General features: G+C 35.9%; 1 protein-coding gene across 2 annotated transcripts in view; it reads left to right on the top strand.

Moving 5' to 3' along the window:
• MAN2A1 (mannosidase alpha class 2A member 1) overlaps window positions 1-20,609 on the top strand; it is a 127,800-nt gene that overhangs the window by 39,177 nt on the left and 68,014 nt on the right. For both annotated transcript variants that reach the window (XM_055790276.1, XM_055790277.1), the window contains exons 6-11: window positions 102-275; window positions 2,850-3,036; window positions 7,689-7,866; window positions 11,940-12,142; window positions 17,458-17,643; window positions 19,023-19,137. In XM_055790276.1, the coding sequence (XP_055646251.1) occupies window positions 102-275; window positions 2,850-3,036; window positions 7,689-7,866; window positions 11,940-12,142; window positions 17,458-17,643; window positions 19,023-19,137 (1,043 nt within the window). The remainder of the gene's footprint in view (window positions 1-101; window positions 276-2,849; window positions 3,037-7,688; window positions 7,867-11,939; window positions 12,143-17,457; window positions 17,644-19,022; window positions 19,138-20,609) is intronic.

Raw genomic sequence — 20,609 nt, 5'->3', positions numbered from 1 at the left:
TATTGGAAATTTTATCTTTAAAGCTCTGATTTAAATACATTGGTCTTGTTTTCTTTGAGTGAAACTTAAGACTTTCTTCCCTTTTCACTTCTTGTCAACAGGAGTAAAACCAAAGTCTGGTTGGGCAATTGATCCTTTTGGGCATTCACCAACAATGGCATACCTTCTGAAACGCGCAGGATTTTTTAATATGCTGGTACAGAGAGTTCATTACTCAGTTAAAAAACATTTTGCAACACAGAAGACTCTAGAATTTTTTTGGAGACAGAACTGGGGTATGTGTTTTTCCTTTATGTCCATTTATTTGTTAATTTACATAGGTAAGAGATGGAGAGAACTTATTTAAGTACTATGGAAATCTTTACATAACAAGTTGTTTAGAGAAGTTAGCCTAGATTGAGAACTTTAGAATTGCAGTTCTGTTTAAAGAAAACCCAAACATTTTTCATCTATGTTAAATTTTGGGGATGATTTTTTAAATTTATTTTCTTTTTAGTAACAGAAAGGGGTCATGAGTACCTGTGTGTTAGCAAAGCGGTTAAGTGTAAAATCTGTATTACTGCCGTTGTTCATCTGATCTTTCTACACTTTCAGATGTGCTTTTACTTTCTCTTACTTTCCTCTCCCATGTTCCTTAAAATTACATATAAAAAAAGTAAATGGGGTGGAATATTCTTTTTCCTTTTTTCACTTCTTTGTTTTCTTCCTCCTGCTTCTCCTATGCGTCAATAATATGGAGAAAAGGAACGTTTCTCTTGGAGATTAAAAAAAAAAGGCCAAAAGTGAATATTTGAAAATGGAGAGATCTCTCATGTCCTTCTAAGGAAAAAAACTTTCAAGCACTTGGTTTTCCTCAGTGGGTGTGACAAGTTAGTGTCATTAGTTGCAGTAGCGAGATGAAAAATTTTCACCATTTAAATTTTGTATGAAATTCTCATCTAAAACCATGTTCTTACAATAAATATAACTGCTTTTTTATATTCTTTATAGACTGTAGTGTCTGAAAGTTTTCTCGGGTAATGTCGTGACTATACTGATGTGTTTATAAATGAATGTACTTCTCTATATGAATACTGTGTTTTGATTTGTATTGTGGCAGCATTCCAGGAAACTGTATGATGAATGTATGTAGCTGAGGTTTTGGCCTTTCTGTTTTTTAAAGTAAGCTAATGTGTCACTGCTTTATCAATACAGGGTCAAACAAACCTGTTTAATACTTAATATTGAAAGGTGGTGGTGATTTTGAAGCTTTTCAGTTCCTCTGTGTTTTTAATTGGAAATTGTAGGAAGGAGGGTATTCAGAGAAACCAATCTACTGTGCAAGTGAACTGGACTTGAGCAAGACATGCCACTGTGAAAGAACCTGTCCAGTACTGACACTTCAGAGATTTTTCCTTGAACATTGGTGTATGCCACTCAGTGTACAAAACACTTACCTGACAGGCCTTTTTCCTGAATATTGCATATGTGAATTACACGTATGATATGGTCTAGTGTTTGGGCTTCAAAAGAAGGCTTTTCAAAATGGATCACATCAGAAATCACTGTACACTCTATAATACTTACATGTGGTACCTGAGATAGAGAAGTGTACTTGAAAAGTAAATGCATGTATTTATGGAATATCACCTTTTCTGGTAATAATTAAGTAGTAGTAAAATAGGAGGTTTTAAACAAAAGGCCTGTATTTGAACTGTGAAGACTTGTGCTGTTAGGGTTTTGAAGAGTATTTTTATGCGTATTGTTGACATACTTATGAGCCAGGTTCTGTGGCACATCTACAACATTCATCCCCTTTTTTCAACATAAAATTACTTGAGGTTGTTAGTGCCAGAAATAAGTGATCAGCATTTTGAGGTTTTACCACAGGGCTCCTCAAACTACGGCCCACAGGCTGGATACGGCCCCCAGGGTCCTCAATCCGGCCCCCGGTATTTACAGACCCCCCTTCCCCCCTGTCGGGGGTTGGGGGGGGAAACCAAGCAGCTGCAGATGGCTGCCTGCCACTGCATCCGCGCCGGCCCCTGGTTAAAAAGTTTGAAGACCCCTGTTTTACCAGATAGGTAAACCTAGGTAAAAGTAATTTTACTTACCAGATAAGTAAACTTCTCTTAAGTTCTGAGAACTCCAGGTTCTTTTTAAAGATAAATATTGAAAGACCTTTTGACACTTGACAAAAAGTGTGTAGATCTCTGTTCCTGGTGAGTTAAAGTTTAGGGACTGGACTCACTAGGTGGAAAAGTTAAGATGGCAAAGATAGTCTCAGAAGTGTGTAGAATTCTATGTAATTCTATATACAAGCACATTGAATCTATCTACAAGCATGTAGAATTGTACTCTTAATGTACTGAAGTTACATGTTCAAGAAATTGAAGTATTGTTAAAGCCTACTGATTCAAATGTGCTAATTAAGTAATGACAGCTAGGTGGTTGGGTTTTGGTTTGGGGTGAGTTTTTTGGGGGGGTATTTGGTTTGTTTTGGGGGGGGCATTATTTGTTTGTTACTGTTTCACTCAAAGTATAGAAGACATGTTTTGTTCACTCCCAAATTCTGGAAATAATGAGATTTATCTGGTAAAAAAAAAACCCTAATACTTGGTTCCTGTCTTTCCCAATCAGCTAGTGCTTTACTGGAACATTCCCATCTTGGCTGTATCTCTGTTTATGTAAGGTAATCTCTTTATGTGTAAGGTACATATAAAGGTAGACTTGAAGTATGGCTAGTCAAGGAATTGTCCTGGTCTGATGTTTTTAGTTCAATTCTGGCATTCAGAACATGGAAATGATTTAGTTTTGGCAAATCACAAGAGGGTTTATTTTAAAGCTCTGCTCTGTGTATTTACTTCCAGATTTGGGATCCAGTACAGATATCCTTTGTCATATGATGCCTTTCTATAGCTATGATGTTCCTCATACTTGTGGTCCAGACCCGAAAATCTGCTGCCAGTTTGATTTCAAACGTCTTCCTGGAGGAAGAGTAAGCTGTCCCTGGAGAGTTCCACCAGAAGCCATTCATGCTGGAAATGTTCAACACAGGTACAGATTTGACACGTTCTGCAAGGGGAGAACTTAAAAAAAAAAAATGCTGGTCAAAGATGACACCTAGGATAGCTTTATGAATTTATATAGTACTTAAAATAAACTCATTGTAGGAAAATAATACCTATTACTTAATCTCATGTTTGCTTTTAAGTTCAGAAGATAATTTGAAGATAGGTTTTAATGAAGATGCATTAATTTTTTTTGTTTTCATGATACATGAGTCTATTATTCTCTCTGAAAGCTAGGCAGAACATAGTCATCTGTTTGGTTGTAATCATTTTATTGGTTTGCTGTAGTTTTTGCAAATTTTATGAATAGAAAGTGAGCTGTCTTCTGCAAGTGGAAGACTTCAGGGACATCATGCTGTAGTATGCTGCAACAGTAAACAGTGAGATACTTTGCATGGCTATCCTTCAACACTTGGCATTTTGTGGCCTAGGTTTCCTTTGTTTTTTCCTTTGCTAAAGTTTTGAAGTGATGTGATGATAATGCATTTGTTATCTACATATCATCTGCATGTCCTTTTACTGTGTTTGAATTTGCTAAGCATCTTGAAAATATCACTTTGTCAGTAAAATTCAGTTACAAAATTTTATTGAAGATAAATCCAAAATAAAACAGAATACATCTCCATTGTCATGTTTTAAGGTAGAAATTGGAATGATGCTAGGAAACAATAATTTTCTTTGGAAGTAGAACAATGAAAGTTGAAGGTGACAAAAGAGTAGAGCTAATAGAAGAATCTTTGACACACCCAGTGCTTATCAAATGTGAAGGAAAGCTCACATCTTTAAATCAAAGTTATAAAAAGAAAAATTTTGAGTATCTATTCCAGTTAGCTGAGACAAATACTTGTAGAAGAGTTACAGCTTGTTTAACAAATACCTGGAACACACAGGCTAATGTAAAGAGCCCGCTCATAATATTTTGTAAGGTTTTTGGGTTTTAGTTAGATTTTAATTTATCCCTGCACTTCCAAGATGTAACCGTTGCATAACAATCTAAATTAGATCTTGTGAAAGAAATGGATCTTTCACTATGTCGTAGGAAATAAAAAAAATAGTAAAATAAATGGACAGGTACGCTGAATGTATGATCAGGTTGAAGAGATCATCATGCCAATATGGTCTCTGAAACTTAATCTTTTGCATCAACTTTTGCTAGATAAAACCAGTTTTAGTGTTTTAACAGGGAGCTGAAACTACAGTGTAGTAGATAATACCTAAGGGAAAAGTAAAACTCGGACATGCTCATTAAGTTGGAAGCCTGGATTATCACATTTGGAACACTGGGAAGAACATAACTGTACTATGTAGTTTCGAATAAATCCACTAAAACATAGTAGTGTTTTGCTGGAGAATGCTAAAAAGTCTATTTTACGAAAAAAGAAGAAGTTGGAATATGGTAGGCAATCAAAAACTTCTCCAATCTAGTTTCTGTAACAACAGAAGTTTTACAGTTGTTGTGATGAGATGTGTGAGATGCAGATGTAGTTGGAAAATCTGGCTTCTGATCATGAGCTTTCCAAGATTAAAGTTTTCTAGCACACTAATCTGTGTCTCATATCTGATTGTTTTGTTTTTTAAGACTGGAAAAATACAGGAGATCTATACTACATGGGTATGAGAAAAGTTTTTAATATACACTTGATAAATTTAGAGGCAAGGTTTAGATCACTGACCTTTTTTCAATGCTAAAGTTGCAATAAAATTAATAAAATCTTGATTATTTTTGGTTAATTATTGATTAACAGATCTTGAATAGTCAGATAGGACTGTTGCTTTTTGTTTCAATACTGTTACGGTTGTAATACTGAAGAGATACTTAATTGAAAACTAGTAAATAGAAAAACAAGTAAAGTAGACTACTAGCTGTTGGATTTATCATTGCCCTGCCATTTTAGTTGTGACTTGGGAGGAAGGAGTGAAAAAGCAGCTGTCGTGGTTTAACCCCGGTCAGCAACTAAGCCCTGGGCAGCCACTCATTCACTCACTGCCCGCACAGTGGGATGGGGGAGAGGACTGGAAGAGTAAAAGTGAGAAAACTTGTGGGTTGAGATAGAGACAGTTTAACAGGTAAAGCAAAAGCCGTGCACACAAGCAAAGCAGACCAAGGGATTCATTCACCACTTCCCATGGGCAGGCAGGTGCTCAGCCATCACCAGGACAGCCGGGCTCCATCACGTGTAACAGTTACTTGGGAAAACAAATGCCATAATGCCAAACATTCTTCCCTTCCTTCTTCTTCCCCCAGCTTTATCTGTTGAGCGTGATGTCCCGTGGTGTGGAATATCCCTTTGGGCAGCCCTGGCCAGCTGTCCCGGCTGTGTCCCCTCCCAGCTCCCCATGCCCCCCCAGTGGCACCTGCTGCTGCGAAGAAGGTTAACTCTGTCCCAGCTGAAACCAGGACAGCACCCTAACTGAAAGCCTGTACTTCATAACAGCTTAGGTTATAAAGTTTGCTGTTGTGCTTGCCCTGTTTTGCAGCTGCATCCTTGTCCATACATTCAAATGCTGAAGTTCTAGCTTTTCACGCTAGCAAGAAAAAACAGCTTATTTATTTTCCTTGAATGGGAATGAATTGCTAGAGAAAGCATAGCTTTTTTTTGGTGGTATATCTCTCTGCCGTGCATGGAAATAGGCAAGAATCTATACTGCAAGTTATGTGCTTCAGAGGAGTAGAAAATGGACTTTTCCTTTCGTGCCCTACCGTTACAAGAGCCCAATTTTACCCTCCAGCTTTTCTCTTTTTGGTTGGTCAGGTTGCACAACATGCAACTGATGTTTAGAATTACATTGCTGATGTGACATTGGTGGCTGATGTTTGTGTTTGCTACCTCAAGAATCTAATTTCACCCTCTTGGGGTTTTCATCATTTGTGAAAGGCCTTAAGCGTTCAGTGATAATCTGAAAGCTTCCCAAAGAAAGGTGAAAAACATTCTTGATGCTGTTACAGAGAATGTTGATACGCTTCATTGTTGCCCACTGAGAGAGGAGTTAGGGTGTCTCTTAACATTGAGAACTACATAATGCATCTTATGTACAATTGCAAGAACTTTTGATTGTAAGTAACAAACCTCATTTTTTTAAACCAATAAAGTGGAGTTGCTGCTGATAGGCTATATCCATAATTGTGGTGCTACAGAAAGTTTGGCATGACTGATCTCTTTGGTTTTTTAAAAATTTTTGTTCAGGTAGGCATAATAACATATATCAAAATTTATCTAATACTATCTTGCTTGGTGACCAGAAGGGGAAAGTGTTGGTGAGATTCAGTGGACTCTGGGTTTTTGTTTCCTCCAGAAGTATTTTTAACCTTTAGCAAATTCTGTCTGGGGCTTTAATGCTGACTCTTTGTTGCTCCTTTATGAAATAGTGATTTAGGAAGTTATTCGACAGAAACCTAAAAGGATATACCTTACTTCAGGCATCTAATTTTTCTTTGGTGTTTTTACAATTGAAACTGGTTAGCAATGGAGGGAGATCTTGCTGTCCCCTTAAAAACACTAACAATCCTACAGTTATGAATATGTGAAGAAAGGGGGAACAGCAACACTGATTAATTTTGTGTAGCTATGGAAAGAAACTAGAGGAGGACTTCGAAGAGAGATGTCGAAATCAATTACCCTGTTAACTGTAACCTTTTTCGAAGTCCTGTATTTTTCAAGAAGCTCTAAAATAAAGTATGTTTCCAACCATAGGCTGTGCGTGGAAAATTTGCAATTTTACCTTCTGAGAAGCCAGCCTTAACTCAGTCTTGTGTTGTGCCAATTGTTCTGTTGTATGGAGAGGAAGTCTTTATGTTTGAATGGGCAACCTGTTGAAAGTCATGGGAAATGTTGACTCAATCATAAATACTTGGTAATCTGAACTATAAATCAAACTGAGACTAAGAGAGGAGGGTAAGCCACTGGAATCCTTAACTAAAGATGTTGTTGTGCCCTTATCTCCCTCCAGAATACAGTCAGACCTTGTGTTTGCTCAATACTTTTATGATCTGATAAACAAATAAACCCTGACTTGCTGCTAAAAGAAATACTGGTTTCAAATATATTGGACTAGTTTCAATTCTCAAATAAATGTTTATGTAACAGATCTTAAAGAGTATGAGTTGAAAGTAGATTTTGGTAGAACATTTATTAAAAATTTGCGAGACTGGAGTTCTTCAGCGATTAATTTATGGGCAGTGTTTCTGTCAAGGACATGAAGATATGAAGCAAAGTATCCAAGGGAATTACCAGAGGGGATAAGAAGAACTTGCTTATTAGTGTAAATAAGGGCTGCAGAGGATTAGGATTGTTATCTAAATATAAAGCAGGTAAACATGATTTAACCTGAAGGTTAGTTTTGGCACAGAAACAAATTGACGCAGACTGCCCTACTATTTGAGATGGAGCTTGATAAACGTATTGAAGGATTTAATTAGCATAGTGTTTGCAACAACAGTAGATTGAATGTGGTGTCCCAGTGGGGGGAATTGCATCCAACTTTTTGTTACAAAATGAAGTAGCAGAGTTTCATATGTCTTGTTTAGAGTCACCCTAATGCACAATTTGATGTCTAAGAATTGTTTTGTCAAATGCTGACCTTTTATTCTTTTGTTTTCTAAATTGCTTCCCCTCCCTGCCCCCGCCTCACCCCTCCAAGGGCTTGGATTATTTTAGATCAATACAGAAAGAAGTCAAAGCTCTTCCGTACTAAAGTCCTGTTGGCTCCACTAGGGGATGATTTTCGCTATGCTGAGAGCTCAGAATGGGATCAGCAGTACCAGAATTATCAAAAGCTGTTTGATTATATGAATTCTCAACCTGAGTGGCATGTTAAGGTAAATACACTTTTTCTGGTTTGTGGAGAAAACCCTGTTTCTTATTATTTTGAGATTCTTCATGGAAAAAAAAGTGGTTTATTCTTGTTCTTTTTTTTTTTTTGGTTGTTTTGTTAACTGGCGCTTTGTATATTAATAGCAAATTGGTTTGTCTTGGCAGATTTTTTTTTACCTTTACCACCTCCTCTCTCTTGAAAACAAAATCTTGCTATTAATACTGTCTACTTGAAAACTATAAATGGTATGCAAACCAAATTATTTCAGATAACAGCTATTAGGCTTGATTATTTTCTTAGTACTCTTGTTTTCACAGGCTTCAGGCACTGTTATTTAAGGCTCGAAGGCTTTGTTACTTAAAATTATTGTATTTTGTTGTTAGAAGTTCAAGCAACTTTTGTTGCTTGCTTTGAGTCTTGGTTTTATGTCCAAAACCAAGGAAAAAGTCCTAAGAGGCGCTGTGGCTGTCACATGTTGAATACAACAAAATCTAAGAGATTGACCTGGCTACAAAAGGGGTGAATATACTAACAGAATTATCAGATGAGATATCACTTTAAATCATTAATTATGTTTGAGTATTAATATACACGTTCATACATTCTAATGTATAATCTGAGTACTTCAGAGACTTCTTGCACTATTAGATGTTCTCTGTGCTTAGGCACCTTTTCATCACCTCTCAGCATGGGAATACAAAATAGGGGGACCAGAACCTTGGTTTTTCTTGAGTATCATGAGGGAGCTCTTGCTGCTTTCACATTAAAGCTTTTGAAACCTAGCCTGGTCTCTTTCATATATTGTTTGAATGTGCATCTTTTTTCCTCACTTTTTCTGAGACCTCCACTGTTCCTCTAACTGCAGATTTGAATAGTGCCTGTAGTGTATTAGCTCCTCCTGCAGACTGCTGGACTTGTATTCTGCACAATGGACTCGTATTCTGCACAATTCATACTCTTATGGTATAAAACCATAAGAAAGATAATCTTCTGGGATCACAGCTTGTTTGAGAGCTGGATTTTGCATGTTTCCTATGAGATATGAGCGACAGGATGTATGTGAATGCCTGCTCTGTCTTAGTGGAGTGAGGTGGATCTGGAGAGTACTCTTAAATCGTGATTTAAAAGCTTGCTGCTATCACCAGCTTTACTCCACTCAAAAATGGATGTAGTGTGCAGGGAGTTACTCTTTGGATATGAATAGCACCATATTTGTTGTAGTCTCGGTTCCTACTAACCTGGGGTGGATGATTTCTTCTTCAGGGTGAAAACTCCAGGCTCTAGCTCTGAGGTCATTCTTCAAGGGCCACTTCTGTCCTGAGGCAGCTGAAAGATCCTTAACTGAAAGGTTCTGCTTAGCCCATTGTCAAGGAGCTAGAAGTCTATTTCATTGTCTGGCTTGCCCACTTGGATTAATGTCTTGGGAATCACACCAGTCCTTTGGGCCCTCATAAAAGTATCCAATCCTTTTTCTGGTAATTAATACCCAGACAAAAAGATACTGAGTCCTCTGATTCAGCCACTTCATACCTAGGGCACTTGGCTCAGCTGGAGCGCTGTTGGCACTGGAGTGTGTCTCTTAAGTTTTATTTATTTAGCTGAGTTTTTTCTGTCTCTCTTTGGTGTGTGTTTTTGGGGGTGGGCGTTTGCTTGTTTGGTTTTGGGTTTTTGTTAGTTGTGGGAGGTTTTTTTGTGTTGCTTTGTTTGTTAAAACTGATGTCATTTATCCTTGGAAATACAAGTTCAGGTGGAGAATTTCACATTCTGCTGCATTTCCCCCAGTGGACTGTAACTCCATGCTCAGCTTCCTGAGAACATAGATTATATAAAGGAGGAAGAAACGTGAACTCTTCAAGTGCTAAGAATGCGTAGGATATTACTACTTACACAAGGCACTGCCTACTCTTCCTTTCTGATCTTTGGAGAGATTTACCCTTTCAGACAAATCTGAGATGTTTATCTGGTGCATATGTCTGTTAGCATTGAGATTCTCATGCCAGCAACTATTTTATGGTCCTAAAAGTATGTGGTAGATTACTGTAAAAAATACCAATTTTGCTTTCAGGGAGTTTAATCTCCCATTTGGAGATGTCTTTCACATCAATTATGCACAAATTAAGCTGAGGCTTTTTTATATGCCAATAGAAGAGTCTACGTGGTTGTTTCACTGTTTCCACTTACCTGACATTAGACTAAGTTTTCTTTGACTTTGCTGGTTCCTCTGGTGGGGTTTTCTTTCTCTGATGTAATCCAGCATACTGAAGGGAGGTCACCCGTACCTCATTTCTCTTGGTCCATTGATACTTTTTTATCTTCTCAATTCTGGTTTGTGGGTGTCAGTGATAGCGAGGGAAAAGGCCAGGTGTCCTAGAAGTGCCTGATAAGGCAAGGATCGCTAATATTGGCATTTCTGTGGCAGTGTTTCTTTGTCTGCTTTACTGCCATTCAAAGTGGTAAGTTACCATACTGTAAACACCTAAAAGATTCTGCCATCTTCTGAATGATTTTGAAGAGTGAATACTCTTTGTTTTGTTTGTTTTTAAGTGTTGAAACAGCATATCCTTGTTCTCACAGTGATAGTCCTTATAGTCCAAGTCACTTTTAAAAGAATTGTATAAAAAGCTTGTTTTGTGGTGTTGTAAATTGTGGCATGCTACTTTTTATGCTTGTTGCTAAAAACACCCACCCACCCTCTCCCCAAAGTGACAATTTAAATTTGAGCAATTATCATTAATATTTCTGATGAGGATACTTGGGGTAGTGTGATTCTCTGTGCTGTTCCCATTTCCATTAATTGTTTTTCCAGTCATTCAAAATCCAGTTTGCACACGTATGCCTTTAACGACATCTCTCAATGTTGGCAACATTGATGTCAATTCATCTCCCTTTTTATTTTCTCCCTTTTTCTGTACCCGCAAGCTTGAGGTTACCTTTTCTTGACCTACCCTGTAAGGGGCTGTTATTCTGTTACTTGTCTGAACTTTTAAAAAATGACCAGAAGATATGTATTTGTTTTAGTCCCCTGAGTTACACCTCTAAACGTAATTTATTTGTATGTAGTTTTAAGAAAGAGCTTTTGAAAGCAAATACTTACTTTTTAATCAACAGTCATCTTGTGTTAAGCATATGTTAGGGTTCTAGAGCACAAGAAAGTTAATTTTGAAAACATGGGATTAAGACAATAATGCTTTTGTTGTATTACATTAAGTTTTTTACTTGGTTCAGACATTTACTTACATGATATTGAGGTACTACTTAGCTCATTTATTAGAGACTTGGTCATAAAACATGGAAGAATGCTTTGCTTATTTGTTGAGATTTAGCTTATATTTTTAGATAGCTTTTATTTCTATAGTATAAATCACTATTTCATGAATCATAGAATGGTTTGGGTTGGAAGGGACCTTTAAAGGCCATCTAGTTCAACCTACCTGCAATGATCGGGGACATTTTCAACTAGATCAGGTTGCTCAGAGGCCTGTCCAGCCTGACCTTGAAAGTTTCTGAGGATGGGGCTTCTACCACCTCGTTGGACAACCTGCCAGTGTTTTGCCACCCTCATCTTAAAAACTTTCTTCCTTATACCTGGTCTAAATCTACCATCTTTTAGTTTAAAACCATCACCCCTTGTCGTATCGCTACAGGCCCTACTAAAAAGCCTGTCCCCATCTTTCTTTTAAAGCCTCTTGCAAGTATTAGAAGGCTGCAATAAGATCTCCCCAGAACCTTCTCTGCTCCAGGCTGAACAACCCCTCTCTCTCAGCCTTTCTGCATAGCAGGAGTGCTCCAGCCCTTTGGTCATTTTTGTGGCCCACCTGTGGACCTACTCCAACAGGTCCATGTCTTCCTTGTTCTGAATTGAAAGGAAGTTGAAATGGTTTTGAACAAGCTATTCAGCTTGTGTGAAAAGTGTGCAGGGAAACTTTAAAGCTCTTTAGGATAGGTTTTCTGCTATGATTCTGGTGGAAGACTGGCATATTTTTGAAATGTGTATGAAACCAAGCATATTAATTTTCTTCATATGTCTAATTAAAGAAAATGGAACTATGTTACATTTTAATTTTAATTTTCATTCAGGCCCAGTTTGGAACTTTATCAGACTACTTTGAAGCTCTGCGCAAAGAAAGCAATTTGGGTGAAAAGAGCAGCAATTCATTTTTCCCTGTTTTAAGTGGAGACTTCTTCACCTATGCAGACAGAGATCATCATTACTGGAGTGGGTACTTTACATCGCGACCTTTCTATAAACGACTGGATAGAGTCCTGGAATCCTACTTACGGTAAATACTGCCATCCAGTAAATTCATAACATGCCTTGGTGCAGGGGAGAGATCAGCATTTAAGTACTCTAAATTTGTTGGACAGACAGAAAAGTGATTTTGAAATGCACAGTTTAAGTTTGCTTGCAATAAGGATAGCCTAAGTGGCCTCCAAATTTAGTTTCTGTTACAAGGATTAGTTGTTGTATCTGGTTGGTATTTTTTTAGTAAATGCACATAAATGCAATGATTTTTTTTTTTTTCAATCTAAACAAGCAAGTTCTAAAATACTATCCAAGTGATCAGCAAATCCTGATTCCATGAAAAATAGTATTTAGTATGCTTTTTATTTCTGTATCAGATTTGGGCAGCAGTCAGATCAGTCTGTCATTATGGCTATACTGTATACTCTTCTAGAGAAAAATATGAAGGTGCAAATTTTACAAGGGTTGTTAGAGGCAGCTGAGAAATAGTCAGGAATATTGTGCACCGAGTGTCCTCAGATTGTAAGGTACTGCTCTGCAGGAAAGTGTTTCCATCTTCTTTAAAGAAAAAATTATTGCTGAATTTTGGTAATAGAGTATTTAAGTGGTTCTCCCTTGTAGCAGCTGTAGATAAGACACATTGTAAAATGGTTTAATTGTATTTTAAGGCTCTAGAAAGAACTGAGACAGATGTAGATGAGATAAAACTGGGCCATTTCATCTAAGGCCAAAACCTGGAAACTGTGTCTGAAAGATGCTTCTTCCAGGGATCCTTAGTCAAAGGATATTATTTTCTAGAAGGACCCTTCAAAACTACATCTACCTGTAGTGCTCCTATATGCTCTTAAGACCTTTTGGTGCTGGAGAAGAACTTCTGTAATGCTGAGAAATATGTTGTGTATGTGTTTTAATGGGTGGTGGTGGCAAAAGAGGTGTGGAAAGAATTGTTTTTGGAGGCAGATACAAGTACCTTTTAGAAGAGAAACATCCGTATCTAGCAGAATTTATTTTCCTTCTTCCAGGCAATAAAGTCTTTGGTAAAGCTTTGCAAACCTGGGACACAGCTACTCTGTGATCTGTTTTTTCTTGCAATGAGAGTGGCTTTTTCTAGCCTTCATTCTATATCTTGAGAATACAGAGTAAGAGACCTGAGGAGATCAAGAAAATCAATGAAGAAATGAAAGCAGTAGAGAATAAGAAATTTGTAAGAGAAGTGAGATCACAGGCCTGAGAATAGAAGGATGTTAGGGAAGAGACAATGCAACATAACTTTGAAGGCATTGCATTGACCATCAAGGGGAAGTTTCACAGATGGGAAAGCAGGGAGGAAAGAAGTGACAGGCTGTGAGGAAGAAGAAAAATAAGACCAAAGCTGAAAGGGGTGAGAAAAAGTAAGTCTAGGATACCTTTGACAGAAGAATGTAAAAATAATATAGTAAGGAGAAGTTTTCAGAGTGACTTCTGCAGTGTTTTAATCAGAGTTTTGAACGCTACAAGTGTTATGCTTAATATATATACCTGAAAATGTTAGAAGATTACAAAAAAGGCACTTACAAGGCTAACAGTAATTAGGAAGTTCAACAACTATTCAGAAAGAGTTTATCAATAGACTTTCATCACTAAGAATATGATTTTATTAGAAGCATTTTATTTTTTACTTACTGTATCAACACTATAAATACTAATTAGCTCTGTTCTCATTAGCTTGTTTAACATAATCTTTGATTTTCAGCAGAACCAGCCTTGTTTAATGTTGCTATTGGAAAAGACAAGCTATATAGAAAACAGGACAGATGATGTCCATATAAATTGAATTCCCTACTGAATTGCTTTTCATACTTCTGCATGAATTCCTTTCTGTTAAATTGCACCAAGGATTTAATTTTCTCTAAGTTTTATCATAGCCCATTTTCTCAAAGATTTAAAGTGTTTGCTTCATTGCCATTTTCCTGGGGTTTTTTATTACTTATGATGCAGAAAACTTAATATAAATTGCTTTCAGGTTTATTTGTAGTATTTACAACTTTACACTGTTAAAAGGTGTCTTCTTCTAAGAACTTGAGTTACCTTTAACTTGTGAAAATGATGCTAGACTTATAGGTAAAGAATCTCTGGAAGAAAACTAAACCTTCAGTCTTGTTAATTAAAACAAAGCATGTTTCTAAAAATTTCTAGGAAATTCTTCATCGTTCATTATCCACTGTGGAGAACAGGTCAGAACAAAATGCATATATACTCTTGTCAGTGTAGTATTGGGAGTTTTTGGCAACTTTGCTTTCAGACATCTGGAGAATCTTCAAAGATGGTTTGTTAGCTGTGAGAACAGCAGAACTGGGGGTTTTGTCTTTTATTTTTTTATTTTCTTAAAAGTCAGAGGAAATATGTTATGGTCATGTTTAATTAATAACACACTTGACCCAATCTCTATGATTAAATTTTCCGTAGTTCTTTCTGAGCTAACAGATGTATCTGTCTAGTGTGCATATGTATGTGTACATATATATATGAGAGGGGGAATGAACCATGAACAGGAATTAAAAATGTATGTGTATGTGTTCTTTATCAAGAATGAATTATTAAGTTCTAGCAGTACCAAGACTAAGAAGAACTTCACTGCTACATAATAGCCAGCAAACAGTTTTCAGTCTCAGGACATGCTATGGTGGGTGGCCATTTAAGCAAGAACAGAGTTGGTTGGGTGCGTTTTTCCAAAACTTTTTTAAAAACAGGTGTTGTGCATTAAAGAAAGTGAGTGCATGATAGTTTTGATTTTGTGGTGGAGATTGACATCAGTGTTGATTTGTGATATTTTTTTTTTTAATCATAAGTGTGAGATGGATGGATTGAAGTAGTTTGAAGGGTGATGAGATCAGTGACCAGAAGTTTGCTTAACATACTAGTGGAAGGATGTGAAGAACAGCAGCATAGTTGGGAACAAGAGTGCATTCTGGTTTCATTGTTAACAGATAGGTTAGGGAAAAATTACAGCAAGTCTGCAAAAAATACTGGAATTTGGAAGCAGGACAAGAGCAGTGATACTTCTGATGGTACAGATGGACAGAAAAGATCACATCTTGAGAGGTCAGAAACTCTTTGGGAAATTTATTTATTATTTATTTAGCTTAGATACAAAGTGGTCCTAAAGGTAAGCTAGAGTAGGCTTTGTGCAATCAGTGAAGCAAATTTTGATCTATTTGTAATGTCCCATCAGGCAGAGATACAGTGACAAATTACAACAAAGTGGAAAATCTGTGGTAACTACTTAAGGTAATCTGCAGTAGTTTGAAAGAGAGGTGAGAAAACAAAGGCTTTATACAGCTTTTATAGAAGGATATTCAAGAGGAGTAAATGCTTCTAAGTTGAAGCATTCTCTAATGTTTCTTGTAGTTTCACTTCTGCGTGCCTTTCATCTTTCACCATTGAACCATTCTAATGTTTAGAATAATATTGAGACTTGAAAAATTTACTTCTAAGAGACTGGTGTACTGAATGAATGTGTAAAACAGCATCAGTTATTTTTCTGAAAGGCAAAAGGGTTCCAAGTGTTCCTTATAGACAAAATGGATTTAAAGTGAAGTCCTGGGAGTAGTTTGAACTGAAAATACATTTACTATACAACTTCATTGTAATGTTACTTTTTCTAGTTTTAAGGTTGTGACCTTGTTTATTAATAACGGACTTCCCTATTAAAAAAAAAAATAAAATAAAGGAAAAAAGAGGTGGGATTGTGGGAAGTAAAATGTACCTGGTATTGTGGGGACTAACATTTTATAAATCTTTACTTCATAGCTACAGTTGGGTCAGTGTTTACTAGCTAAGTCAGTGTTTATCCACTAGATGAATGTGCATCTCATGCCTTTTTAACTACAATGTACTAGTTTTCCTTTCAAGTTAAGCTATAATAGAACAAAGGTGGAGGAATATGTAGATGTAGGCATTTGCACTAATCAATGTTAAAATCACAACTATTGAGTTTAAGTGCACTAGTAATAAGAAAAGGAATGACACCTTTTAACACCTTGATTTTGCGTGTAACTTCTGAACAGTTATTTTACCTGTAAGACCAGAATCTCATCCTTTTCCTCAAATCTTGACAGTATGAAAATAAATTGAGCTGTATATTTGCAAGGTACCTTTCAGTTCAGTTTGACATTATTTGCAGTTTTTACATAGTTGTCACCTATGTGATGCATGAAGACAAAGAGACTAAACTGATTCCAAATATATTTTTCATGTTAATAGTTAATATAAATGCACAGTCTGAAAACCCAAGCTGAGAGTGATTTTACAATTTGTTGTTGTACTTAGTTTAAATTGGAACACATGTACTCACTACAGCCTAGGTAAATGTGAACGTTGATGCATTTTCCCTTTTATTTTTTTTATTTACATCCTAAGAAGTTAGTTTTATATTTGTTTCAGGAGCATATATTATTTTACTTTCTTTCCTCTTTGTAACATTAAACTGCATCTTCTTGGTTTCTCCAAACACCTGAGAAACATTCATTAAGTTCAAATAAAGTTTGAATAGGAATCTGACACTTTTCAGACTTACACAACCAGAACTGTAACATTTTAGTAAATGGAGGTAGGGGAAGAACGTTAACAGATGGTTTTTCAGAATTTCTACAGGCATCTTTGTTAGTCAAGTACTCATAATAACTGGCAATTACAGGTTTTTACTTTTTGTAAAATAAATATAGATTCTCATAAAGCAAGTGACAACCCAGTGGTAGTATCTTAGTGCTAGGCTTTTGCTTAAGGAGAAGGACTCTGCATTGTCTTCAGTCTGAGGGTTTTTGAGTGCACCATTCTCGGTGTTAAGTGAATATATAGTGAGCAGGTGCATGAACTGCCTATCTTCAAGAGAATTTAGTTTGCTTAAAGTACAAATGGCAGAATAGATACTATATGGCATGTACAGATCAGTATATTTCTTTAAAACAGTTTTTTTTGGTTAATAAATCGCTTTTTGAAATAGGAATTGTATATCTCCTGTAAGGCAGTCTATCCTTACTGTATCACTTTAAGATCAGATCTATATACCTCACACGTTTGTGAAAACTGTATCTTTGTAATGTTGTATTTTTATTTTATAAGCTCTATTTTCATCACTGAAGGCTTGTGAGAAGCTTACAAGGTGTGAAATTAGCTGATGGTGAAGTGCCGCAGTGGTTTTCAACTGTTTGAATCTAGAGATAGGCTAAAAAGTACAAGATTAATGTTTAAAGAACATGTGGAACTAGGCGTGTGGAAAAATACAAAAATATCTGTTTATTTTTCAAGTAAAATGTGTGTTGCATTTTGCTTTTTAAACATATATAAATATTTGATTCTTCTCTGCAATTCCAGGTCAGCTGAAATCCTCTACTCCTTGGCTTTGGTACAGTCCAGTAAATCTGAGAAGATGAGTGTATTTCCTTCAGTGAATAACTATAAATTGCTGACAGAAGCTAGGAGGAACCTTGGACTCTTTCAGCACCATGATGCTATTACAGGAACAGCTAAAGATTGGGTAGTTGTGGATTATGGCACTAGGTAGGTTATTGTAAATATGTAAACTTAAATCTTGATTTCCTTTGCTTTTTGAAAACAGAAGTATTTATTTCAGAGATACAGATTTGCTGTAGCTCGCAAAATAGTACTGAAAGTCTATTGGTGCTTTACAAAAGAAGTTAACTTGGTTACACATGCTCTTAATTTATGAAATATTTTTTAATCCTCTGAAGTAAGAATTTGATGTCAAAACAAAATTTCCAAGATTTCTAAAGAAGCTAGGTAGGCATGATACCAAGAGTTCCTTAATAACAGGGCTGTTATTTTCTGCAGTTAACTAGTGTATAGGTGAACATTTTAAATCTGCCTGTGCTAAATAATCATCAAGACACATGCTAATTTAAGCATATATTCCTTGGAAAATCCACACCCTCTGTAATGTACCTTCAGTGTGGGAAATTTTTTTTATGTTTCCAATCTTCTACTTATTTTGTCTGTTTGTTCTGTTAGATCTGGTGGTTAGTTGCTTTCTCAGTATTTACAAATTATTCTGCTAACTACTTTGTGGAATCTTTTTTGAATAGTGTATTTTATATTGTTATGTATGTCAACATATGCTTTAAGTGTTTTTTTCAGAAAATTTTTAATGTTAGGCGCTAGTAAATGTGATTAATTGAGGTAGATGATAGTAGATGGTTCATAGTAGAGCATGTCCATTAAATAAGTTATGGTTTTAAATGCCCCTAAAATAGTCTCTCTCAGTTTAAACTACTGCATTCATGACAAGGATTTTTAAATTCCATAAATCTGTTAAATGCTTATCTATTAAAAACATAGGTGCAATCAAGTTATAAACACATGCAGTGCACTTGGATATGAGGCAGTAAAAGGCTTTTTTTCACTTTACAAAAAAGTTACACAGCACTCAGTATTTGAGAATTTGTAAATCTTGTGTCAGTGGAAGCAGTGGAAATAGTGGTAATTTAAATTTTTGTGTTTCTGATTCTTTTTCTAATCCTGTTTAAACATAACCCTGACTTTGTGACGAGCATTTCAGGCTTGTCTTTGCTGTAGATACTGGAAATAAAACATACAAACCACAGACTTTCCTAAGATAAGCATTTTGAAAAAGTGCTTGGTATTTTGAGGATATACATTTTGTAGCATAGCAGTGGGGTAGAGATGTACCTCATTTTCAGTATGCAAGGTAGAAACATAATGAAATTCAGAATTCTTTTGCATTTTGCACTCTGGTCACCTGCTGCAATTAGCTGTTCTTACTGTCATGTTATATTGATATTACAAATTACATTTGTTTTTCTGTAACATACTTTTGAGTTCTTTGATCTTTTAAAATGTTCATGCTATCACATTGAATAAAAACAACTGAAAACTAACTAAGACATTAAAATTTTGAACAGGCTTTTCCATTCAATAATGAACTTGAAGAAAGTGATAATTGACTCTGCTCATATTCTTATCCTGAAGGACAAAGGTACTTACAATTATGACACATCAACTCCATTTCTGAAGATGGTGAGCTATCTTTCTTGATTTTTTCCAAAAATGAAATGTGAACTATGTCTTTTCAATACAGTTTGAGTGGTCTGGAAAGAAAGTTAGAATGAAATTTGCTGCTTAATACCTGCTCAAAAATCTGCTGCTTACCAGTCTTCCTATTAAATGAAGATATTGGGAAGTAAAAAGGGAAAACTTCAGCAGTTAATGCTGAACCCCCTACACACATCTAAAGTAAATGGGCTTATTTTGTTCCACTGGTGAATCACATAGTAAACCGAGGTGTTAGGGTACTTTTGTGGGCATAATTTGTTGACTTTAGTGACATGCATATGATAAGTAAATGTATATGATGATCTGCAGTCCTGTAATTTGGCTTTACTTAATACTTAACAAATGTAGGAACAGGAAATGTTCCGTCCTGAACGTAAGCCTAAGTTGAATTTGCAAGAGCAAGTCTAGGCAAGGCCTGCTTTTCTCCTTAGCCGAAATCACTTGAAACGAGAATCTACCAATGATAAAATAAACAACAGATCCACACACATCTTGAGACCCATTTTACAGTGAAGAGTACCTTGAAGGATTACACTTACTAATATTGTTTCCTTTCAGATTTCTTGGTTTCTTTTCTATTTGAGCAGAAGCTCTTTGCTGTGATAGGTAGTCTTTGGAAGTCCATATACCTGGTATAAAGAGGAAACAAGATGCTTTAATTTCTTTGTGCATAAACATAGCAGGATTAAGACAGTCTTTATTATATGGTTACCTTACACTAACATAACTAATATGACACATATTCTGCTGGCTTAGGTGTGCCAAATGTGTCATACTTTGAATTACCCTTCCAGTCACATACATTAATTAAATAAATAAATAGTTAAAATTGTTTGGTTTTTTTTTACGGTTTATTACTTTGATATTAATATATACGTCCATGAAGCATATGTGCCTGTGGGTGTGTACTACATGCGTGTGTGCCATGAATATGTCATTTTTCTCCTGGTTGGAAAAGGTAACAAAATGAATGTGCACCTTCATAAAGTAAGAATGTTTCAAAGTAATTTGTGGAATGAAATTTTCACTTGTGCTCTGAATTATATTGGAAGATGATGTGTTACTACTTTTTGCAAAACTTGCATTGTTCCTGTTCTTTATAAGTCTGGATTAATACCACTGGATTGTAGAAGTGCTAACTGCTGTTTAAACTGCATATTGCCTAGAAGCATACTAAGTCAAACTCTCCCTCCCCACTGTGAAAGCAGAAAAAAAAGAAAGTTCTTATTTCAATAAATTTATTATAGCTATATAAACCAGAAAAAAGTGATTGCAGAAGTAGATTATGATTTATCTGTATGATATACAGTAACTGCAGCATACCATAAATCTAATATTCACACAGTACTTTGCCACAACAAAAAGTGTATAATTTGGGATTTGTAAAATGGGATAATGCAAGAACTTCAGGTTATTTACAAAAATTCTTTTGCAAA

Source organism: Falco peregrinus, chromosome Z (genome assembly GCF_023634155.1).
Source record: "Falco peregrinus isolate bFalPer1 chromosome Z, bFalPer1.pri, whole genome shotgun sequence".
NCBI lineage: Eukaryota > Metazoa > Chordata > Aves > Falconiformes > Falconidae > Falco > Falco peregrinus.
This window is presented reverse-complemented; position numbering and strand designations above follow the sequence as displayed.